Source organism: Salmo trutta, chromosome 17, assembly GCF_901001165.1.
Source record: "Salmo trutta chromosome 17, fSalTru1.1, whole genome shotgun sequence".
NCBI lineage: Eukaryota > Metazoa > Chordata > Actinopteri > Salmoniformes > Salmonidae > Salmo > Salmo trutta.
Genome location: NC_042973.1, coordinates 14,360,989 through 14,386,992, shown reverse-complemented (window position 1 = coordinate 14,386,992; position 26,004 = coordinate 14,360,989). Strand labels below are relative to the sequence as shown.

Here is a 26,004-nt window from a genome sequence, read left to right as displayed (position 1 = left end):
TGAGTGTCTGTGGCAATTACCTGATTAGTGAGAGAAGCTTTAAAAATGGATGTGCTGCACAGATGCGTGTTTGTGGTCCCAAACAAAGTCCTTTGAGTTTAAAGCTTTTTTTTATTTAACTAGGCAAGTCAGTTAAGAACAAATTCTTATTTACAATGACGGCCTACTGGGCCTACAGTGGGTTAACTGCCTTGTTCAGGGGTAGAACGATTACTGGCCCAACGCTCTAATCACGCTCTAACCACTAGGCTACCTGCCACCCCCAAAAAAGCTACAACAGAGTATCCACATAAAGCCCCTTACAATATGAATTGAAGAGAGAGAGAGGTGCTTGGCTTGGTGCCAGTACTCATTTAGCTACTGTGTATATGTGTATATTTAGGTGCAGGAGCTCCACTGTACTTTTTAACTAGCATTCTATAAGAGGAACAGGAACTCAAGCAGTAGAACATTTGAGGTGCCAGTACTCTGCTCAGGTGAGCTCCTGCCCAAGTCAAGCACTGAGAAAGAGAGAAGGGAGAGTGAGAGAGGGCATGCATGAAGGCAGACAGACACCATGTGTCCTTTTAAATTATGCTGGGGGAAGAAACCGTCTTTCTCTCACACCCACTCACATGCTGCAACATACACACATGCACTAAACAAAAGGCTACACACACCCCTCCCCTGCACGTTTCTGCTTTCACGTATTTGTGCAGTAGACGCATCATTGACAGCCCCCAGTTCCTTATGATGAAATACCAGGGTTGGCAATAGACAGGTTATCAATTGTTAATGTTGTCTGTCATCTATCTAGCCAAGGCGAGACGCAAGACCACAATATCCGAGGCAACCTTTTGAACCGGCGTTTCTCGCTAAATCGTCAGCTTTGCCCAAGTCAAAAGCCCCCCGAGGTCGGGGAAATCGTGCGTTTTCACTCCCCACCAAAGCTGCACCCGCGCTACTAAACAATTTCTTCGGGATCGCTCGGTGAGAAACGTGAGCAGAAAGAAGAATGTGAAATGGACTGAGTTGCTGTGAGAAACATTGAAGGTATTTCCACTCGGGGGAACGACGGCAGAGAAGATATTGGATTTTATTAGGAATTTTCCCATTTATCAAATTAAGGTGAGACAACTCTGTATTCTATTTATTCCATGAAACGTGCATTGTCAGTGTTTTTTATAGACGCGGTGCAGTCGATTTGACAGTAAATGACTGAGGGAGCTACTGTGCGCAATTCCGAGTACAGTAATAGTTTTATTATATGAACAGTTTTACAATCACACCTATTCCTCGTGATATCTGTCATCAATCGACTTTTGCTGATTTTCTATTTGTTATTTGCATGTATACATTAGGCTAATAGATATAGCCTAGGTGAGTTTTTGACTTTATTATCCTCTTACACGGATGTTATGCGTTACATTTCTTCATGGATTTTTAAAAAACTTAATATTGTGATATGCATAGCCTAAGCTTTAATTGTTGCTCTCTCTCTTTGAGTGTATGTGAATCAATCATCATCCATGATCATGCTATTTTCAACCATGTGTTGTTATAGACCTAACTAGTGATTCATATATAATGCGATTCCTATATTGATTTGAGGTATCCTAGGCTATTGCCTATATTCATATACCAGGCAGCACGTTTTGTCGTTGTGCCATAAACCGTCTGTTATGTTTTGGATGGCTGACAATTTGCATACATTAAAAGATAAAAATCAATGCCGCAGTTTTATCTCTGGATTTTCTCAATTGATAGCTTGCACCACCCGTTGCACCATGACACGCATAGGAGCTAATGTCTGCACACATATATTTGGAACCATTTTTATTGTTGCACCAACTATATGTTAATGTCTTCCTGTGTTTTCCTGCCTGCCTGTCTGTCTGTCTGTCTGTCTGTCTGTCTCTACCTACTGATCTATGAAGTTAATAATCAATTAGGCAGTATCACTGTAGTACTTAATTAGTGTATTTTGGACCATTGAGCTTGCTTAAACCTCTTTATCAGTCTAATCCTGCCTTTTATTAAACCAAGTGTCAAATTGCAGAGTAACAGTGTACCTCAACACACTGGTATGTTGTAGGTGCACTCTTAGAAAAAAGGGTTCCAAACAGGTTTTTCGGCTGTCCCCATAGGATAACCCTTTTTGGTTCCAGGTAGAACCATTTTTTGGTTCCAGGTAGAACCCTTTTGGGTTCCATGTAGAACCATCGGTGGAAAGGTTCTACATGGAACCAAAAAGGGTCATTCTAAGGGTTCTCCTTTGGGGACAGCCAAAGAACCCTTTCAGGTTCTAGATAGCACCTTTTTTTCTAAGTGTGTGGTGGAACATCACAGGGGCCAAGCTCCTACCCCACAAGCATTTCGCTACACCCGCAATAACATCTGCTAAACACGTGTATGTGACAAATTAAATTTGATTTGCTTCCAGTTCGAGCTATAAGACTGCTAAATAGTTAGTTAAATAGTTAACCAATAGCTACCCGGAATATCTGCATTGACCCTTTTTGGACTAATCTCATTTGACCCATCACATATGCAGCTGTTAACTATCCCGTTGCCTAGTCACTTTATCCCTACCTATATGTACATATCTACCTCAATTACCTTGTGCCCCTGCACATCGACTCGGTACTCTGTGTATATAGCCAGGTTATTGTTACTCATCGAGAATTTATTCCTTGTGTTATTTTTATTTTTTTGATTCCTCGTGTTATTATTAGTATATCTTTTTTGACTTTTTTAAAAAACTATTTTTCTTTATTTTCTCTCTGCTTTGTTGGGAAGAGCCCGTAAATAAGCATTTCACTGTTGGTTTACACCTGTTGTTTACGAACCATGTGACAAATAAAAGTTGATTTGAACTGTCCCCAAAACATATGTTTAACAATACTTTAAAATCAAAATTTACATTCTTTCCTGTCTGCCTAATAAGGTGTTGAAAACCCTGATTTCGGTCTCCAAAAGGCGTCCCCACCATTGTGTAGAAAGTGTTGTTTTTCTCTTGAGCAAGGCCAGCATTGCCCACAGCACTCCACACAGACATTGTGGAGGACATGTGAAAATGACTCGCTTTTTGTCCTAGACTGAGGGACCATCTTGACTCCCACTTGAGTGCAACAATAGACCCAGTGAGGATGGCCATTTTCTAATCCACCCTGTTTAATTAAAAGGCTCCCCATTCAAACCCTCTCGCTGGCTGTCAAGCTGGTTTTCTGACCACAGACCAACACAGACCTCAGCTTGTTTAAGACACCCCCTCCCTTTCCATTCTCCCCAACCCTTTCAACACACTCAACCATTTTTATTGCTGCACTAACTACACTATATAAACAAAAGTACAGCTCTTTCGGAAAGTATTCAGACCCCTTGACTTTTTCCACATTTTGTTACGTTACAACCTTATTATAAACTGGATTAAATAGTTATTTTTCCTCATCAATCTACACAAAATACCCAATAATGACAAAGCAAAAATAGGTTTTTAGAAATGCTTGCTAATTTGTTAAAAATAAAAACTTAAATAATACATTTACATAAGTATTCAGACCCTTTACTCAGTACTTTGTTGAAGCACCTCTGGCAGCAATTACAGCATCGAGTCTTCTTGGCTATGACGCTACAAGCTTGGCACACATGTATTTGGGGAGTTCCTCCCATTCTTCTCTGCAGATCCTCTCAAGCTCTGTCAGGTTGGATGGGGAGCGTTGCTGCACAGCTATTTTCAGGTCTCTCCAGAGATGTTCGATCAGGTTCAAGTCCGGGCTCTGACTGGGCCACTCAAGGACATTCAGAGACTTGTCCCAAAGCCACTCCTGCGTTGTCTTGGCTGTGTGCTTAGGGTCATGGTCCTGTTGGAAGGTGAACCTTCGCCCCAGTCTGAGCGTTCTGGAGCAGGTTTTCATCAAGGATCTCTCTGTTCATCTTTGCCTTGATCCTGACTAGTCTCCCAGTCCCTGCCGCTGCAAAACATCCCCACAGCATGATGCTGCCACCGCCATGTTTCACCGTAGGGATGGTGCCAGGTTTCATCCAGACGTGACGCATTTAGGCCAAACAGTTCAATCTTGGTTTCGTCAGACCAGAGAATCTTGTTTCTCATGGTCTGAGTCTTTAGGTGCCTTTTGGCAAACTCCAAGCAGTCTGTGATGTGCCTTTTACCCAGGAGTGGCTTCCGTCTGGCCACTCTACCATAAAAACCTGATTGGTGGAGTGCTGCAGAAATTGTTGTCGTTCTGGAAGGTTCTTCCATTTCCACAGGGAAACTCTAAAGCTCTGTCAGAGTGACCATCGGGTTCTTGGTCACCTCCCTAACCAAGGCCCTTCTTTCCCCGATTGCTCAGTTTGGCCAGCTCTAGGAAGAGTCTTGGTGGTTCCAAACTTCTTCCATTTAAAAATGATGGAGGCCACTGTGTTCTTGGGGACCTTCAATGCTGCAGAAATTGGTTGGTACCCTTCCCTAAATCTATGCCTCGACACAATCCTGTCTTGGAGCTCTACGGACAGTTCCTTCAACTTCATGGCTTGGTTTTTGCTCTGACATGCACTGCCAACTGTGGGACCTTATATAGACAGGTGTGTGCCTTTCCAAATCATGTCCAATCAATTGAATTTACCACAGGTGGACTCCAATCAAGTTGTAGAAACATCTCAAGGTATTTCTGTTTTGTATTTTTAATCCATTTGCAAAGATTTATAAACTTGTTTTCGTTTTGTCATCATGGGGTATGGTGTGTAGATGGCTGAGGATTTAAAAAAAATGGAATCCATGTTTGAATAAGGCTGTAACGTAACAAAATGTGGAAAAAGTCAAAGGGTCTGAATATTTTCCAAGGGCACTGTATATGGACACCCCTTCAAATGAGTGGATTCAGCTATTTCAGCCACACCCATTGCTGACATGTATAAAAAAATTGAGCACACAGCCATGCAATCTCCATAGACAAACATTGGCAGTAGATTGGCCTTACTGAAGAGCTTAGTGATTTAACGTGGCACCATCATAGGATGCCACCTTTCCAACAAGTCAGTTAGTCAAATTTCTGCTCTGCTAGAGCTGCCCATGTCAACTGTAAGTGCTGTTATTGTGACGTGGAAACATCTAGGAGCAACAACAGCTCAGCCGCGAAGTGGTAAGCCACACAAGCTCACTGAACGGGACCATCGAGTGCTGAAGTGCGTAGCGCGTAAAAATCATCTGTCCTCGGTTGCAACACTCACTACCGAGTTCCAAACTGCCTCTGGAAGCAACATCAGTACAATAACTATTAGTCGGGAGCTTCATGAAATGGGTTTCCATGGCCGAGTAGCCGCACACAAGCCTAAGATCACCATGTGCACTGCCAAGCGTTGGCTGGAGTGGTGTAAAGCTCACCGCCATTGGACTCCGGAGCAGTGGAAATGTGTTCTCTGGAGTGATGAATCACGATTCACAATCTGGCAGTCCAACGGACAAATCTGGGCTTGGCGGATGCCAGGAGAACACTATCTGCTCTAATGCACAGTGCCAACTTTAAAGTTTGGTGGAGGACGAATAATGGTCTGGGGCTGTTTTTCATGGTTCGAGCTAGGCCCCTTAGTTCCAGTTAAAGGAAATCTTAACGCTACAGCACACAATGACATTCTAGATGATTCAAATCAAATTAAACTTTGTCTCATGTGCCGAATACAACCTTACCCTGAAATGCTTACTTACAAGCCCTTAACCAACAGTGCAGTTCAAGAAAGAGTTAAGAAAATATTTACCAAATAAACTAAAGTAAAAAATTATAAAATGTAACACAATAAAATATCAATAACGAGGCTATATACAGGGGGGTACCGGTACCGAGTCAATGTGCCGGGGTACAGGTTAGTCGAGGTACGAGGTAATTGACTATGCATAGATAATAAACAGTGAGTAGGAGGAGTGTAAAAAACAAATGGGGGGAGTGGTAGAAGCTGTTAAGGAGCCTTTTGGTCCTAGACTTGGTGCTCCGGTACCGCTTGCCGTGCGGTAGCAGAGAGAACAGTCTGTGACTTGGGTGACCGAAGTCTGACAATTTTTTGCTCTGACACCGCCTAGTACATAGGTCCTGGATGGCAGAAAGCTTGGCCCCAGTGATGTACTGGGCTGTACGCACTACCCTCTGTAGCGCCTTGCGGTCAGATGCCGAGCAGTTGCCATAACAGACAGTGATGCAACCGGTCAGGATGCTCTCTAAGGTGCAGCTGTATAACTTTTTGAGGATCTGGGGACTCATGGCAAATCTTTTCAGTCTCCTGAAGGGGAAAAGTTGTTGTTGTGCCCTCTTCACGACTGCTTTGGTGTGTTTGGACCATGATAGTTTGTTGGTGATGTGGACTCCAAGGAACTCGAAACTCTCGACACTGATGAAGCCGATGAGTGAGGTGGTATACTCTTCAATGCCATTGGATGAATCCCAGAACAAATTCCAGTCTGTGCTAGCAAAACAGTCCTGTAGCATAGCATCCGAATCATCTGACCACTTCCGTATTGAGATGAGTCACTGGTACTTCCTGCTTTTGGGTTGTAAGCAGGAATCAGGAGGATAGAATTATGTTCAGATTTGCCAAATGGAGGGCGGGCGAGAGTTTTGTATGCATCTCTGTGTGTGGAGTAAAGATGGTCTAGAGTTTTTTTCCCTCTGGTTGCACATGTGACATGCTGGTTGAAATTAGGTAAAACAGATTTAAGTTTACCTGCATTAAAGTCCCCGGCCACTTCTGTATGAGAATTTTCTTGTTTGCTTATGGCCTTATACTGCTGGTTGAGTGCGGTCTTAGTGCCAGAATTGGTTTGAAGTGGTAAATAGACGGCTACGAATAATATAGATGAGAACTCTCTTGGTAGATATTGTGGTCTACAGCTTATCATAAGGTACTCTACCTCAGGCGAGCAATACCTCAAGACTTCTTTAATATTAGACATTGCGCACCAGCTGTTATTGACAAATAGACACACACCCCCGACCCTCGTCTTACTAGACATAGCTTCTCTGTCCTGCCGATGCATGGAAAATCCTTCCAGCTCCATATTATCCGTGTCGTCATTTATCCACGACTCGGTGAAACATAAGATATGTCCCGTTGGTAGGATAATCTTGATCGTAGATCATCCATTTTATTTTCCAATGATTGCACTTTGGCCAATAGAACGGATGGCAGTGGGGGTTTACTCACTCGTCTACGAATTCTCAGAAAGCAGCCCAACCTCTGCCCCCTTTTTCTCAGTCTTTTCTTCACGCACTTGACGGGGATTTGGGACTGGTCTCGAGAAAGCAGTATATCCTTTGCGTCGGACTCATTAAAGAAAAAATCTTCTTCCAGTTCGAGGTGAGTAATCGCTGTCCTGATATCCAGAAGTTGTCTTTGATCACAAGAGATGGTAGCAGCAACATTATGTACAAAATAAGTACAAAAATAAGTTACAAACAACGTGAAAAAACAAACAAAAAAGCACAGTTGGTTAGGAGCACGTAAAACGGCAGCCATCCCCTCCAGCGCCATTCTGAACATTCTGAACAATTCTGTGCTTCCAACATTGTGGAAACAGTTGGCAACAGATTGGGGAAGGCCCTTTCCTGTTTCAGCATGACAATGCCCCCGTGCACAAAGCAAGATACATGCAGAAATGATTTGTCGAGATCGGTGTGTAAGAACTTGACTGGCCTGCACAGAGCCTTGACCTCAACCCCATCGAACACCTTTGGGATGAATTGGAACACTGACTGCGAGCCAGGCCTAATCGTCCAACATCAGTGCCAAACCTCTCTAATGCTCTTGTGGCTGAATGTAAGCAAGTCCCTGCAGCAATGTTCCTACATCCAGTGGAAAGCCTTCCCAGAATAGTGGAAGCTGTTATAGCATCAAAGGTGGGAAAAACTCCATATTAATGCCCATGATTTTGGAATGAAATGTTTGATGAGCAGGTGTCCACATACTTTTGGTCATGTATTTTTATGTCTGTCTGTCTGTCTGTCTGTCTGTCTGTCTGTCTGTCTGTCTGTCTGTCTGTCTGTCTGTCTGTCTGTACCTAATGATCTATGAAGTTAATAATTTTGCACTGAAATGCAGTGCCTTAGACCTCTGAATCCATGTGTGTGTGTTAACTATTTAACTTTACTAGAATGCTTAAAAGGGCGCTAAAATTTGAAATATCAGTTATCGGTATCATTTTATTTTCGCTAAGAAAATGTCGGATATCGGTATCGGCCAAAAATGTCATATTGGTGCATCACTCGGTGCATCACTAGCTCTTGCTGCTGGTGAGTCTCTGATCCACCTCGATGCAGACGACACCATTCTGTATACTTCTGGCCCTTCTTTGAACGCTGTGTTAACAACCCTCCAGATGAGCTTCAATGCCATACAACTCTCCTTCCGTGGCCTCCAACTGCTCTTGTAAAACTAAATGCATGCTCTTCAACCGATCGCTGCCTGCACCTGCCCGCCCGTCCAGCATCACTACTCTGGACGGTTCTGACTTAGAATATGTGGACAACTACAAATACCTGGGTGTCTGGTTAGACTGTAAGCTCTCCTTCCAGACTCACATCAAACATCTCCAATCCAAAGTTAAATCTAGAATTGGCTTCCTATTTCGCAACAAAGCATCCTTCACTCATGCTGCCAAACATACCCTCGTAAAACTGACCATCCTACCGATCCTCGACTTCGGCGATGTCATTTACAAAATAGCCTCCAATACCCTACTCAATAAACTGGATGCAGTCTATCACAGTGCCATCCGTTTTGTCACCAAAGCCCCATATACTACCCACCACTGCGACCTGTACGCTCTAGTTGGCTGGCCCTCTCTTCATACTCGTCGCCAAACCCATTGGCTCCAGGTCATCTACAAGACCCTGCTAGGTAAAGTCCCCCCTTATCTCCGCTCACTGGTCACCATAGCAGCACCCACCTGTAGCACGCGCTCCAGCAGGTATATCTCTCTGGTCACCCCCAAAGCCAATTCCTCCTTTGGCCGTCTCTCCTTCCAGTTCTCTGCTGCCAATGACTGGAACGAACTTCAAAAATCTCTGAAACTGGAAACACTTATCTCCCTCACTAGCTTTAAGCACTAGCTGTCAGATCAGCTCACAGATCACTGCACCTGTACATAGCCCATCTATAATTTAGCCCAAACAACTCCTTTGCACCCCATTATTTCTATTTCTACTTTGCACTTTCTTCTACTACAAATCTACCATTCCAGTGTTTTACTTTATTTTGTATTTACTTTGCCACCATGGCCTTTTTTGCCTTTACCTCCCTTATCTCACCTCATTTTCTCACATTGTATATAGACTTATTTTTCTACTGTATTATTGACTGTATGTTTGTTTTACTCCATGTGTAACTCTGTGTTGTTGTATGTGTCGAACTGCTTTGCTTTATCTTGGCCAGGTCACAATTGTAAATGAGAAATTGTTCTCAACTTGCCTACCTGGTTAAATGAAGGTTACACACACACACACACACCACTGACCAAAAAGTTATTTTGTTGGTTTTTACGTATGTCCCCATTACCAGTAAAACATAATCAAAACCTATTTATTTTGCTTACTTGCTGTGCTGTTTCGTTGTTCATTTGTTCAGTCGTTTCATTTTCAACCAGGATTTCTATGGAACGCCGTTTGGGTGTTTGCGTGTAAAAAAAATAACTATTGATCACTATTTGACGTGTCAAATAACACTATTTGATGTGTCAAATAAGCTTGTTGACCAATTAGGGCCTGAATATGACTGCACGACACATAATAATTTAACGCGTTCATACATTTTTTACTTAGTTATTACACATTGATTACACTATCACTCATATTTCATATGTCACAACGATTCATCGATACGCATGCTATGATGCTGGTAAAGTTGTCTCGCACACCTACAGTGCTGATCATTAAAAAAAGCTAGTTAGCTCATGGATGCAAACAATGTTCTTCCCCAAAAACATAGCAAAACGACACAATCTGTTTCAGTAGCTATAGTTAGCTAGCTAGCTAACTATATAGCTAGGTGTCATCATCACCCTAGTTTATAAGACAGTTCTTATTTGATTAATGGTGGTCGGACCCATCTATGTGAAGCTAGCCACAATAAGGATTAGGCACGATCGTGGACTTTGGTTGGCCTTCAAAATAATGGTATGGAATAATTATATTATTTGTATTCATTTGCATCACTGTCAATGACACATTTTTATTTTGAAGGCTATCCGCAAATTCCACTATTGTGCCTAATCCTTATTATGGCTAGCTTCACAACACATAACTGTCTGGTCGAGCCTCACTAGTCAGATGAAGATAGCTGGCTGCTTATAACGTTAGCTTTAGGCAACAGGGTTAAGTAGCTGGATAGCTATTTATTTTGATGAACTGATGTTCAATTTCAATAGGCGAACAAGAAGTGGCAACCTAACTAATACTTACTCACAAGGATTCCAAAATCATTGCTAAGAATAATGAAAATGACTGCAGTTTCTACTGGTCGTTGTTTTCAGGCTGGTTGTATTGGTGCGAGCTAGGTACCAAGCTAAAGGTAGCTACCCCAGAAATTGCGGTCGAACAAATTATGCTATATTGCCAACTTTTTTCCCCCACGAACGATTGTAAACACATCGTTCGTGGACAGTGTTTTCTTGTTTGCTGACTTTTTGTACAGCTTTGACAGTGCTACCATATATTGTTTGACACGCAAAGACCCAAACAGCGTTCCATAGTATGTATGACGTGAAGCAAATAGCAGTGACGCTATTACTGTGTAACTCCGGTAGGGCAACATCGGAAAAATAGCACACTTGGTAGTGTTAACCGGTGCTCGACCAGTCGGTGAAAGCCAACATCACCCACGACAGAGAACGGTTGATTGTCAAGGGCAATTTATAGCATTATCTTGGCTTTAATGGATTTCACCTTTGAGTTGTCTCGCTGAAATTTTCTTACTCTTTCAAATGACTGCTTGACTTGTTGACTGCTCGATCCACACAGCAGACATTGTGGGCTAGTTTAGGAATGCTGTGTTGCACGTATAGCGCAAAATTTTACGTAGCGTCATTATGTCATGCACCTTCGTTATATAGGTCTGCACGTCAGCTTTGACATCGGTTTTGCACATTGGGCGTTAAACTAGACATTGGCCGATACCGATGTTGGCATTTTTAGCTAATATCGTCCGATTCCGATATATTCACCAATATATCGTGCATCCCTGCTATAGATTACTGTAGTACTTTATTACCGTAAATTCCGGACTATAAGCCACAACTTTTTTCCCAGGCTTTGAACTTCGCGGCTTAAACAATGACGCGGCTAATATATGGATTTTTCCCGCTTTCAACTTTTTTTTTCTCCAAAAAAACACATTCTGTGACGTGCTCAGTTTTTTGGCGGCATGAAGCTTTCATTAGACCAATGAAATTGCCGAACGGGTTAAGGTCAAACAACTTTTTTGTTTACTGTTTAGATTAAATCGAGCGCTCTCAAACTTCCCATCATTCTGATTACGGTAGTCGTTTTGTCACCCTCATCATGGCAAAGACACGGAGAAATGCATATGATGCAGCTTTCAAGTTGAAGGCGATTGATCTGGCTGTTGGAAAAAGAAATAGAGCTGCTGCATGGGAGCTTGGTCTTAATGAGTCGATGATAAGACGTTGGAAACAGCAGCGTGAGGAATTGACTCAGTGCAAAAAGACAACTAAAGCTTACTGCTAATTTTTTATTTTTTGTCACAAGCCGTGTTTCGTTAAAGCCTATTTATTTTTGTTACAAGCCGTGTTTCGTTAAAGCCTATTTATTTTTGTTACAAGCCACGTTTCGTTAAAGCCTGTGTAAAGTTCATTTATTTCAATGTACCGGTAGGCACCTGCGGCTTATAGACATGTGCGGCTTATTTATGTTCAAAATAAAACTTTTTTTGAAATTCAGTGGGTGCGGCTTATATTCAGGTGCGCTTAATAGTCCGGAAATTACGGTAGTTTGTTTTGGAATATTGAGTTTGCTTAATCCTCTTTATCAGTTTAATCCTGCCTCTTCAAAGATTCCCTATTCCAACCCTCTCGCTGGCTATCAAGCTGGTTCTCTGACCACAGACACACAGAAGCCTCAGTTTGTTTGAGACACCACTTCCTTTCCATAATTCCCAACCCCTTCAACACACACCCCGACGTCTCTCTGTCTCTCTCTGTATGTGTGTGTGTCTTTCTCTCTCTCTCTCTCTCTCTCTCTCTCTCTCTCTCCCTCCCTAGATAAACATTGCTTTCCCCAATGAAAGATAAGCACTCTGTTGGCACGTTATCTCCCTCAGTCTAGGGTTGTCTTTATTATTTTAGCAATTGCATTTTCCCAACACAAGCGAAGGACTTGCATTTTCTATACACAAGTAAATGACTTGCATTTCCCTTACTTAAGCAAATGACTTGCATTTTCCATGCACAAGCGAAGGACCATCTACATATTTTCAAGGAAGCACTTTCTTTGGGACTTCATAACATATTCACTGCCACGACTTCCGCCGAAGTTGATCCCTCTCCTTGTTCGGGCGGCGTTCGGCGGTCGAAGTCACCGACCTAGCCATCGCTGATCCACTTTTAATTTTCTTGTTTTGTCTTGTCTTCCATCACACCTGGTTCCAATTCCATCAGTTACATGTTGTGTATTTAACCCTCTGTTCCCCCTCATGTCCTTGTCGGTAATTGTTTCTTGTAGTGCTTATGCACGGTATGCTGGTATGTACCGGGTTTTGTTTGACCCATTTGTTGTATTGTTCTGTTGACGGTGGTTTATGGATATTAAACGACACCGTTGTAAATCAGTTTTCGCTCTCCTGCGCCTGACTTCTCTGCCACCAGTACGCATTACACTACATTCATACACCATTCATAATAGGTGTCTACACTGTACATAATGCTACATTCTGTCAATTGCAAGTTTGTATGTCACTGCATACCCGATTCAATCCGTAGATAAGCGTTTGTGAACGTTTGTGCAGTGCTTATTTAAACAATAAGGCACGAGGGGTATACCACTGGTATGACACAAAATAACTTTTTACTATTCTAATTACGTTGGTACCCAGTTTATAATGGCCTTGGGTGTTTTTGGTATATGGCCAATATACCACAGCTAAAGGCTGTATCCAGGCACTCCGCGTTGCGTCGTGCATTAGAACAGCCCTTAGCCATGGTGAACAAGTGGTATATATTGGTCATATACCACTGCTTATACCACTGCTTTCAGCCAATCAGCATCCAGGGCTCGAACCGGCCGGTTTATTTTAGTGTTGTAAATTACTCATAAATGTATTATATAGTCCTTATTCAGTGGCTTAAAATAAAGACCATTGCCCAGGAGCTGTAATTCACCATAAAACCATCATATTTCCATATTCCATTTAGATAAATTGATGGGGTTATATTTTCAAATATTTCGTATTTGGTTTTCCAATTTTGATCCTTAAATATTATCAAAGTCAGTCAGACCTTTTCAGGCCTCAAAGCGGTCTAATGTCAAGAATACTATGTCCCACGTCATGTACTGGGGGCCCCTGAGTGGCGCAGCGGTCTAAGGCACTGCATCTCAGTGCTAGAGGTGTCACTAGAGACCCTGGTTTGATTCCAGGCTGTATCACAACCGGCCGTGAGTGGGTGTCCGATAGGGCGGCGAACAATTGGCCCAGCGTCGTTCGGGTTAGGGTTTGGCAGGGGTAGGCCGTCATTGTAAATAAGATTTGTTTCTTAACTGACTTGCCTAGTTAAATAAAGGTTACATTGAATAATAATAATTACCTGTAAGCCATATGCTGAAGCAATGAAAATAGATGTCTAGGTCAGGGGTGCATTTCTGGTCCTGAAGGCTGCTGATTATCCTGCTGGTTTTGGGCTTCTAACCAGTGACTGATTTATACCTGGAACAAGGTGTGTGCACTCTCCAGCTGACCAGTAACATTAATTGATCAATAAATACCAGACAGAAATGAAAACCAGCAAAACTGCGGAACTTACAGGCTTGAGTTGTGCACCCCAGGAGTTTTGACATGTCATCCATTATCACAGACAGTAACATGTTTTACCATTGCATCAGGACCATCTGTTTTCCATTTTAATGGAATAAATAAATACATTAATAAATAAATTAAAACAAATGTTAATATTAAAATAGAAAAGAGATGTCCCTGAGCTCATTCAGTACTATTATTTTATTATAACTTCAACTATGCGTTCTTTCAGGTTTGTCCACAGACGTCACAATGATGACTCCGAGAGACCCAAAGCCCAAGAAGACGCAACCCAAAGATAGCTTGACGTTGTTGCCTTGCTTCTATTTTGTAGAGGTGGGTAGATATATGAACATTATGATAATTGCATATTTTGGGGAAATTTGACATTTAACATGTTACGGTGATAATCTTTGGTTGTATCTGATTGAATGAGTGTATGAATGAATGAATGAACTCGCAAACACCAGATGTTTGTCTTGTGCTTTGCCTTTCTCTTGGGTGGATGATTATGAATCAATATGCTGCAGCTGAAGTGAGAGAAAACAAATCTGGATGACCTGTAGCTGAGGATGAGCTGCTTTCCTATCATTTCAGCTCACGTCTTTTAAACAATCTGAGCCTGATTCATAGACATTGAATTAGTAACTATCTATATGCAACCATTGTAGATGCGTCCCAGTAGTCTGAAATAACCTTATTTTCTATCCTTCATTACCTCTGATCTGATAGGACTTCATAGGGAAGGCTGTGGCCACATAGAGACTACCGTAAATTCCGGACTATAAGCCGCAACTTTTTTCCCAGGCTTTGAACTTCGCGGCTTAAACAATGACGCGGCTAATATATGGATTTTTCCCGCTTTCAATTTTTTTTTCTCCAAAAAAACACTTTCTGTGACGTGTTCAGTTTTTTGGCGGCATGAAGATTTCATTAGACCAATGAAATTGCCGAACGGGTTACGGTCAAACAACTTTTTTGTTAACTGTTTAGATTAAATCGAGCGCTCTCAAACTTCCCATCATTCTGATTACGGTAGTCATTTTGTCACCCTCATCATGGCAAAGACACGGAGAAATGCATATGATGCAGCTTTCAAGTTGAAGGCGATTGATCTGGCTGTTGGAAAAGGAAATAGAGCTGCTGCACGGGAGCTTGGTCTTAATGAGTCGATGATAAGACGTTGGAAACAGCAGCGTGAGGAATTGACTCAGTGCAAAAAGACAACTAAAGCTTACTGCTAATTTTTTATTTTTTGTCACAAGCCGTGTTTCGTTAAAGCCTATTTATTTTTGTTACAAGCCGTGTTTCGTTAAAGCCTATTTATTTTTGTTACAAGCCACGTTTCGTTAAAGCCTGTGTAAAGTTCATTTGTTTCAATGTACCGGTAGGCACCTGCGGCTTATAGACATGTGCGGCTTATTTATGTTCAAAATGATACTTTTTTTGAAATTCAGTGGGTGCGGCTTATATTCAGGTGCGCTTAATAGTCCGGAAATTACGGTATGTAAACAGATGAAAACTAATACGCGTTCATGATGGTCCGTGTTTGTTTGTCAAATGTTCAACTCATCTCAACTATTTTCAGACAAGTTGCATACACAAAGAGCGAGAGGCAGAAGTTCTGTATAGTATATTCACGGTTATCGTTAATGGTAGTTAATAAAGTGACAAGTCTGACAACAACCTTTGACATACACTTCTACTTCCTGTTTCCCAGCTGCCCATTGTGGCTTCTTTTATGGTGTCGCTCTACTTCTTGGAGCTAACGGACCTGCTCCACCCGGCCCAGGTGGGTTTCCGTTGCCATGACCGCACGCTGAGCATGCCCTACGTGGACGGTGGAGACGAGCTCATCCCTCTACTCATGCTGCTCAGCCTGGCCTTCGCTGGGCCGGCCGCCTCGGTGAGGACACCCCTCTAAACACACTTGCACACGTGCAGGCACACACAAACACACACACACACACACTATGCTGCTCTGCCTGCATGAGAAGCCCTCTAAACATACCCACGTATGGCCTATGTCAGTGTTTCCCTCAAGTACCCCCAACAGCACACATTTTTGTTGTAGCCCTGGACCAAAAAACCTGATTTAACTTGTCAAGGGTTTGATGATTAGTTAACAAGTACAATTTGGTGTCCTTGTCCGGGGCCACAACAACAATATGTACCATTGGGGTTACTGGAGGACTGGAGTTGGGAAACAATGGCCTATGTGATACACTCTATTTATAATGAAGCCATTATACACTCAAACTGCATGTACTCATGCCCTAAAAACTCTGACAGTAGTGTAGAATGTATGAAGGCATTGAAACCAGCGGCAGAAAGCCTAGTGGTTAAGAGCGTTGGGTCAGTAACCAAAAGGTTGCTCGTTCGAATCCCTGAGCTGACTAGGTGAAACAGCTGTTAATGTGCCCTTTAGCAAGGCACTTAACCCTAATTACTCATGTAAGTTGCTCTAGCGTGTCTGCTAAATGACGGAAATGTAAACCGTTCAAACTACACCATAATATAGTTGCGAATATGCATATAGGCCTACATTCAAATCAGACCACAGAAGATGAGACAAACATTTCTCAAAACCACAAACCAAATACTGTTTTCTCAAATTCATTCCCATTCTCTCTAGGGTTGAGCATGATTGTCAAGTAGAAATGCGTTGACTAGTACGTGGTCATTAAATGTTTCTATATCTCTGACTGTGTGTTGTCATCTGGTCAGATAATGATAGGGGAGGGCCTGGTCTACTGCATGCAGTCACACCTTAAGATCCGCCCTGGGGTGGAGGGCAGCATCAACGCCGGCGGGTGCAACTTCAACTCCTTCCTACGGCGAACGGTGCGCTTCGTAGGTATGGTTCCACTCAGTGTCAAATGAATGTGGCCTGTTCCTGGATTTCTCCAGTGTGACAATGGCTCACTCTTTCTTTAGTTCCTCCTCTTGTTTTCTCGTCTTCACTGTATTCCCTTTCCCCCCACATCACTGCTCTCCCTCTCTCCCCACATCACTGCTCTCCCTTTCTCCCCACATCAATGCTCTCCCTTTCTCCCCACATCAATGCTCTCCCTTTCTCCCCACATCAATGCTCTCCCTCTCTCCCCACATCAATGCTCTCCCTCTCTCCCCACATCAATGCTCTCCCTCTCCCCCCACATCACTGCTCTCCCTTTCTCCCCACATCACTGCTCTCCCTTTCTCCCCACATCAATGCTCTCCCTCTCTCCCCACATCAATGCTCTCCCTCTCTCCCCACATCAATGCTCTCCCTTTCTCCCCACATCAATGCTCTCCCTCTCTCCCCACATCACTGCTCTCCCTTTCTCCCCACATCACTGCTCTCCCTTTCTCCCCACATCAATGCTCTCCCTCTCTCCCCACATCAATGCTCTCCCTTTCTCCCCACATCAATGCTCTCCCTCTCTCCCCACATCAATGCTCTCCCTCTCTCCCCACGTCAATGCTCTCCCTTTCTCACCATGTCACTGCTCTCCCTTTCTCCCCACATCACTGCTCTCCCTTTCTCCCCACATCACTGCTCTCCCTTTCTCCCCACATCAATGCTCTCCCTTTCTCCCCACATCAATGCTCTCCCTCTCTCCCCACATCAATGCTCTCCCTCTCTGCCCACGTCAATGCTCTCCCTTTCTCCCCACATCACTGCTCTCCCTTTCTCCTCACATCAATGCTCTCCCTCTCTCCCCACATCAATGCTCTCCCTCTCTGCCCACGTCAATGCTCTCCCTTTCTCCCCACATCACTGCTCTCCCTTTCTCCCCACATCAATGCTCTCCCTCTCTCCCCACATCAATGCTCTCCCTCTCTGCCCACGTCAATGCTCTCCCTTTCTCCCCACATCACTGCTCTCCCTTTCTCCCCACATCAATGCTCTCCCTCTCTCCCCACATCAATGCTCTCCCTCTCTCCCCACATCAATGCTCTCCCTCTCTCCCCACGTCAATGCTCTCCCTTTCTCACCATGTTACTGCTCTCCCTTTCTCCCCACATCACTGCTCTCCCTTTCTCCCCACATCACTGCTCTCCCTCTCTCCCCACATCACTGCTCTCCCTTTCTCCCCACATCAATGCTCTCCCTTTCTCCCCACATCAATGCTCTCCCTCTCCCCCCACATCACTGCTCTCCCTTTCTCCCCACATCAATGCTCTCCCTCTCTCCCCACATCAATGCTCTCCCTTTCTCCCCACATCACTGCTCTCCCTTTCTCACCATGTCACTGCTCTCCCTTTCTCCCCACATCACTGCTCTCCCTTTCTCACCATGTCACTGCTCTCCCTTTCTCCCCACATCACTGCTCTCCCTTTCTCACCATGTCACTGCTCTCCCTCTCTCCCCACGTCAATGCTCTCCCTTTCTCACCATGTTACTGCTCTCCCTTTCTCCCCATGTCACTGCTCTCCCTTTCTCACCATGTTACTGCTCTCCCTTTCTCACCATGTCACTGCTCTCCCTTTCTCACCATGTTACTGCTCTCCCTTTCTCCCCATGTCAATGCTCTCCCTTTCTCACCATGTTACTGCTCTCCCTCTCTCCCCATGTCACTGCTCTCCCTTTCTCCCCATGTCACTGCTCTCCCTTTCTCCCCACATCACTGCTCTCCCTTTCTCACCATGTCACTGCTCTCCCTTTCTCCCCATGTCACTGCTCTCCCTTTCTCCCCATGTTACTGCTCTCCCTTTCTCACCATGTCACTGCTCTCCCTTTCTCCCCACATCACTGCTCTCCCTTTCTCCCCACATCAATGCTCTCCCTTTCTCCCCACATCACTGCTCTCCCTTTCTCCCCACATCAATGCTCTCCCTTTCTCCCCATGTCACTGCTCTCCCTTTCTCCCCATGTCAATGCTCTCCCTTTCTCCCCACATCAATGCTCTCCCTTTCTCCCCATGTCACTGCTCGCTCCCTCTTCTTTCTCTCAATCTCCCCACCTTTCTCTTACCCTTCCACATCCCCACCCTTCTCTCTCTCTCTCTCTCTTTCTATCTCTGTATTTCTCTCTCCCTCTTCCCCCTCCTCCCTCTCTCTCCCTCTCATTCACCCTCCTCTCCTTTTCACTCCCTTACTCTCTCTCCCTTTCTCCCTGTCTCTCTAGGCGTCCATGTGTTTGGGCTGTGTGCCACGGCTCTAGTAACTGATGTGATCCAGTTGGCCACAGGCTATCACTCCCCCTTCTTTCTGACCGTGTGTAAGCCCAACTACACTCAGCCAGGTGTGGCATGTGACAAAAACCCCTACATCACCAAGGACATCTGCTCCAGCCACGACCAGCACGCCATCCTCTCCGCCAGGTAGCTGCGTTACATAACATGACATACACTGTAAAGGGGTTGTCTTGAATTTGACAGTAATTTACAGGGAGCTCATTGGAAAGTAAGTTACTGTATTTCATAATGCAGTACACCTACTCTAATCCAAATACAGTATCAAAGCAAGTGGCGTGTAATAACACACAGTACAATACTGTAGAATTGACTGTATTATACTGTAACAAAGTAAATGCTACCATAATCGTAATGAATGAATGGATGAATGAATGAAATTCATTGAGGGGATTGGGGTTTGTATTTCACAGTATTTTGCTGTAATTACATGGGATTGGTGCAAGCAGGTTGGCTGCTAGGTAATGTGTTTGCACATTACAGCATATCAATAAATATGTGGTGTTCCACTTAACAAATGCTTCTAAACTGGCAGGGAGTACATGGCAAAACCATTGGCAACCATTAAAGCTTTAAGATTGCCATTCCAATCTGTCCCCTATACATTTTACTTTGAAGGGACACAACTACCACATACCGGTTAACTTTGTACAGCACTCTCTCTAACAGGTGTAACAAATATAGCCTCATACAAGACGAGCCTCAAAATATGTTAATGAGCCAGAAGCAACAATACCATGCACCCACTAGTGGTCAAAAAGTTTTGAGCGATCTAAAAATTCAGTACAGCACAGATTATGTGGGATGAAATTACAGTACCATTCAAAATACAGCAATTATTTCCCTGGCCACAATCACCTGAACCAGGAAGAATTAAGGTTCTGTTCCAATATCCACACTAGCATACCAATTTGAATGAAGCAGTTGCTAGATTGGTTATGGGAAGATACTGTAGCTCTTGTGTGTCCTCATCTCATGAGGCAAACTAAACACAGCAAGGGAAAAAGAGAAGCTAAAAAAATGAAGGGTGAATATGAATTGAATGGGTTTTCAAGGACATTGTTTACTAAAGCTCAACTACTTGTACATTCAGTTACACTTACAGAGCAAAACATGAACCTTAAAGGAATACTGATGCATTGGTTCAGTGGAGATGAGGACAGAAAATGATTTCAAATTGGAAATAATATTGGAATGCAGCCTTGGACAGACCATCTTATTTTCTCTGGCTGAGGATGTGTCCCAATACTCTTGAAAAGCCACATTTTCATGTTTTCTTCCTCTCTGGACCACTGATCTAAACAGACTGGGTAGGTGAAAGCCATAGCAAGTTGTCCTTTCCTCCATGTTGCTTTCAAGTAGATTATCCATTCTTATTCAGTCTTAGGTAGGCTAAGGGATCATAAAGGTGGCGTTAGTAAGGACACCATTTTGGCCAGTCATAGACAGATAAACAGGGAGGTGTGTTTAGACAGATATAGCACACAACACCACAACACTAACCTGCATTGTAGCAATGTGCAGGTGTGATCTTTATTCCTTATGCCACACTGGCGCTGTTCTCTCCCCTTTCAAGTTATGATCAAAGCTGTGTGACATACGGTGTCTGTCTTTTTGCTTTTCTAGCATTTTGTCTCAACGCTAACACGTTTTCTGTTTCTTGACAGGAAAACCTTTCCCTCCCAGCATGCAACCCTGTCTGCATTTGCTGCTGTGTACATATCAGTAAGTACACCTCCTGGGACGAATACACAATATGGAAGCTAGTAGTCAGTGGCAACGATAAAACTTTATTTGGATAGTCCATCTGTAAATGATCTACAGTAACACTTCCTCTAACATTTTCAGTTCAGAGCATGGTTATTGCCTAGACTGTATTGCTAGGGCCAGGTGAAATTTGCTGAGGCAGTGTTTCCCTATAGGCCACCAGGACTCAACTGGAGAAAAAAAAATGTCTGTCACTTTAAGTCAACTGAAAACCAAAACTGCGACAGAACATGATAAGCTAGTTTTATTGATTAAATGTGCAGAGAACACTGTTGAAGTCTTGATAAGAAAATGTCCCCCCAGATTTTGTCTTTGGCTCTTTTTAATGCTTTGTTCAGTGGCAGGTCAAGTACAATAGAATTTGATAAGCCACAAATTAGGACATTGGGCTAATATTGCTTGTGAATATAAATGGTATCGTAGCCAAAGTAGTCACACCAGATTCTCAATGCACAAATCCTTTGGGCAAATCTGTCCCCACTATTTATTTTAAGGAAGAGCTTAGCATACTGTGCCAAACACACTGGGTTTTCCCACATATATATTTGGTAACTCTTAAATAGAAAGGTTTGCTTATAAACCGCTTAAAATATTATCGCAGAGCTTAAATTATGTGGATTGAATTAAGTGAAAACGTGTAGAAGCCTGTTCAGTTTATTAATAGTTAACAAGGCATGTCATAATGCAGTTTATAAGCAGAAATCAAATGTAACCGTACATCATCTTCATAGATGAATGGAATGTATTTTAGTTTTTCTTTTATAATATCTCACCATTTATTTTCTCAATTTCTCTCTTCTTGCAGATGTACTTCAACTCAACCATCTCAGACAGCACCAAGCTGCTAAAGCCAGTGTTGGTGTTTGCATTTGCCATCGCTGCGGCACTAACCGGCCTGACCCAGATCACCCAGTACCGCAGCCACCCCATCGACGTCTATGTGGGCTTCCTCATAGGGGCCGGCATCGCTGCCTACCTGGTATGACCTGACTTCCACTGAAATCTATCTTGACTTCTATAATATATATAACATTTATATGTTTGATACTGATGATGCATATTAATATTTATTTCTGTAAATGTTCGTTTTTTTAATCTGCAGGGTAGGATTGACAGGTGATTAAAACATTTAGGAATATGGAATTTAAGGATTCTACCGATGCTGATTTACAAAGGGCTATTCATGCGCGCATACATTTCTGAAAGGTAGATGTGAGGGAAGTCTACCTACTACTTCCTATAGTAGCCGTTCTGTCATTTCATTTGAGGCGAGCACAGGAGAGGAAAGTGTTATTTGCCAGACACTGATGTAGGATTTTAGCCAATCAAACTGTACTGCATACCATCTCTCCCTCCCCCACTTAAAAGGCATACCTGCCGTTTAGTGCTAGGCTCTTTGATATCTCTAGATTGCTGCTCTCATTAAAGTTTCTGACTCCTCCCACTCTCATTAAAGTGTCTGACTCCTCCCACTCTCATGAAAGTTTCTGACTCCTCCCGCTCTCATTAAAGTTTCTGAATACTCCCGCTCTCATTAAAGTTTCTGACTCCTCCCACTCTCATTAAAGTTTCTGACTCCTCCCGCTCTCATTAAAGTTTCTGAATACTCCCGCTCTCATTAAAGTTTCTGAATACTCCCGCTCTCATTAAAGTTTCTGAATACTCCCGCTCTCATTAAAGTTTCTGACTCCTCCCGCTCTCATTAAAGTTTCTGACTCTTCTCGCCCTCATTTGCTTTCTGCTGTCATTCGACTATCTGTCCTCAGGGAGGGATGGAGTTCACTTTCATGCCCATCATATCTCTCTCTCTCTCTCTCTCTCTCTCTCTGCCTCTCTCTGCCTCTCTCTGCCTCTGTCTCTCCATTTTAGATACTGTCTTTCCATCCTTCGCCTGAATGGTGATTATTTCAACAGATTCTGGAGGTGTTGTTCCATGACGTTCTGTCTTTCTATGGGGGTGCCTACTCTACATACACATTTGCCTTATCATGCTCTTTCACTCTTATGTCCTTCTTTCTCATAGCTCTTTCTGTCTCGTATCTCTTTCCCTCTCTCATTTCCCCTTTGTGCCTGTGTTCTCTCACTCTTATCAGAGATATAGAGAGTGGTGATTAGAGCTAGCTCATCAGTTCTGTTGAAGTATACCCAGGCAGACGAATAAGATTGAATGATAATGCCTTTCCACAGGACTATTATACTGAGTATCCGTAGAGGAGTTTCAGGTGACCAAGACCTTCTCTTATTTTCCAGGCTTTCCACGCTGTTGGCAACTTCAGGTCCTCCGACGACATCATCATCAAGCCAGCTCCGCCCCCCCAGAAGGAGGACGCCCTACGAGCTCTGACCCAGCGGGGCCACGACTCAGTCTACAACAAAGGTGTAGCTTCAGCGTCGGAGAGCGCCGACGAGATCGCTGCGCCCCCCTCCCTGGACCGGCTGGAAGGCATGGGGCGTCCGCTGCAGCACGAGAAGGCCTCCATGGGCAGCCTGAAGAGGGCCAGCGTGGACGTGGAGCTCCTAGCACCCCGCAGCCCCATGGGTCAGCAGACCATGGTTACCTTCAGCAACACGCTGCCCAGAGCTAGCATGAATCTGAACGGGGGCATGGGCACTAATGGGGCCCCCGACGATTCCATGATGCAGCCCACCCAGCCTGTAAAGAGGAGGCTCAAGGCTGTGCAAGTGCCCATGGACCCCATGCGCTCACAGCAGCTGGTGACAGAGTGGAAGCAGAAGTCCATGGAGATGCGGGGTCTGAGCCTCAGAGATGAGGCCGAGCAGGAGGCCAGTGAGGAGGGCTCCGAAGGGGAAGAGGAAGTGTCCGAGGACGGAGGGCCACAGGCCTCGTTATACCCATCTACGGTACATTCCAACAGTGGAGCTTCCACCGGCCAAATCCCCATCAGTGTGGGGCCTCCGGGGGGTGTGAGGGTGGTGGCAACCCCCAGACCCCCCTACATCCCAGAGACAGGTCCCCCGCCGGTGTCGCCCAAGAGCGCATTGACCCGCGCCAAGTGGCTGTCCATCACGGAGAAGAGCAGTGGCGGCGGGTCGCTTCGGGGGGCTCCCAACCAGCCACGCATCATGCAGGTGATCGCAATGTCCAAACAGCAGGGCCTGCTCCAGTCCTCCTCCTCGGTGGACACGCCCAAGTCCTCCGAGACCACCTCCACCTCGTCTTGCACCTCCTCTACGGCCAGCGCCGACTCGCCCCACTACCGTCCGCCATTGGAGGCACCGCGCAATTCGGCCATCATCACGGTAGACGCCCACGCCCCCCACCACCCTGTGGTGCACACTGCCGCCCTGCCCTCCTCTGGCAAAGGGAATCCCTGGAAGTGGAGAGACGCGTCCGACGGCAGCGACCCTCGCGACGCCTTCGAGCTAAACGACCTGAACCGCAGCGCTGCTCGCGGCAGCACTGGCAGTTTCCGGCCGCACCAGACCATCTCGCCCTGCTCCTCCACTGGCAACGGCGACCCCGAAGTGCTCCCCCCTCCGCCCCTCCCTCACACCGAGGTCCTCCATGACGGGCGAAGTCGAGAGTCCACTTTACAACGCAAGACCGCGCTAGTTCAATTTCAAAACAAGACTGGACAGGAGGACTACTATAAAAAACTACAGGGATCCCGGAGGAATAAGGAGTAGTTACTAACTAACTCTCTTACTAACTAACTAAATAACTAACTAACTAAATAACTAACTAATTAGCCTTACAGTCAAACCACAATACAGCACAAAACCTTGACTGACAAGCTGGGGTCTGCTGCTGTGCAGCTCTCAGACTTTGTGTGATGTTATCAAATGAGTTACGCAATACGGTGGTAGCCTACATATGTATGATGTATGCTAGCTGGAGGAATACATCTTCAGTGGATGTGGAACTGGTGAGTGTCATAGCAGGTCTGTGCAAAAGGGGATCATGAGGTATTTAATTTCAGGAGCACAAAGATGCTTTTCAAAGATTAAAATGGGAAGAACACCACCACACAACACAAACCAAAAAACACATTTGAAGGACAACGTATTAAAGCTCCATCTACTGAGCCGAACCAGGAAGTTTTGAAACATTTACAACATCTTCATTGACTCCATCTTCCTTTCAATGTTTCCTGTTACTCAATGGGCTGATTGTCTAGTGTTGGTATGGCATTGACTCTATGTTGTGGACTTCTTGTTGTTAATACTTAATTGCTAATGTGTAGATTCTGAGCATGTATGTCTGTGTGTTTTTGTGTGTTTGGGAAAGTGGGTCAGGTGCTTGTGTGTATGGGTGTGTGTTTGTGTTGAAGAAGCACAGTATGTTTAAAAAATATATATATTCTGCTGTATTCAGCAGAATGTGCAGGGGCCAATGATGGTGCCAATTCTCAACAAAGTTCAGACCTTGATCTTAACTCTTAAACTGAAGAACAACAACAATTTTAACCTGAACTTCTTCTGATGAAGAATACTGACAGGACTGAATGAAAGAAAGTTGTGTAAAGGAGTGCTTTTCAATTTCAACTTCTCCATATGGATCTTACTTTTGAGAGTGCTACTTAAACTGACTTAAGCATAAACCGTGTGTATTTTTTACTGGACATGTTATACGAGAACAAAACTACAATAAGGGAAGTCACATCAGGGGAACAGTCATTTTATCAAAGCAATAGCGGCAGTACGAGGCAGAATGTGTAAAATAATATGGGTAATATTGACGGTTTCCTTTTTGCTGATCGTTGAAAGCTTCGAAGTGAACATGCATACAAATCAATACACTCCTGTGGATGGACTACTGCACGTTATGTACATGATTGTCAGGTTGGAAGTACTACTTTGTCAGTAAACAAAAAAAAAGATTAAAAGTTGTCATTAGTAACTGAACTGTGAAGCACTAGTGTGGCAAATGTTGTATATCTGAGACTTGTTTGGTTCTTAATGTCCACCAAAGCCCTCCAACTGACAATCAAGTTGTATCACCAATTCCTCACAAAAACTTCAGTACAGTATGCGCTGTATTTGGACTTCATTCAAAGTGTTCTAGTGCTGCGCACTAAAATACCAACAATGCGCCAGCGAGAATCTG

The 26,004-nt window shown here is 44.1% G+C and overlaps 1 protein-coding gene across 1 annotated transcript; it reads left to right on the top strand.

Moving 5' to 3' along the window:
* Positions 1 to 803: 803 nt before the first annotated feature.
* LOC115151652 (phospholipid phosphatase-related protein type 3-like) lies at positions 804 to 26,004 on the top strand. The gene is made up of 8 exons (XM_029695770.1): positions 804 to 1,107; positions 14,222 to 14,325; positions 15,710 to 15,895; positions 16,717 to 16,846; positions 19,103 to 19,298; positions 20,837 to 20,894; positions 21,742 to 21,915; positions 23,187 to 26,004. Exons 2-8 carry the CDS (start codon positions 14,242 to 14,244, stop codon positions 24,582 to 24,584), a joined length of 2,226 nt encoding a protein of 741 aa, XP_029551630.1. The 5' UTR covers positions 804 to 1,107; positions 14,222 to 14,241; the 3' UTR covers positions 24,585 to 26,004.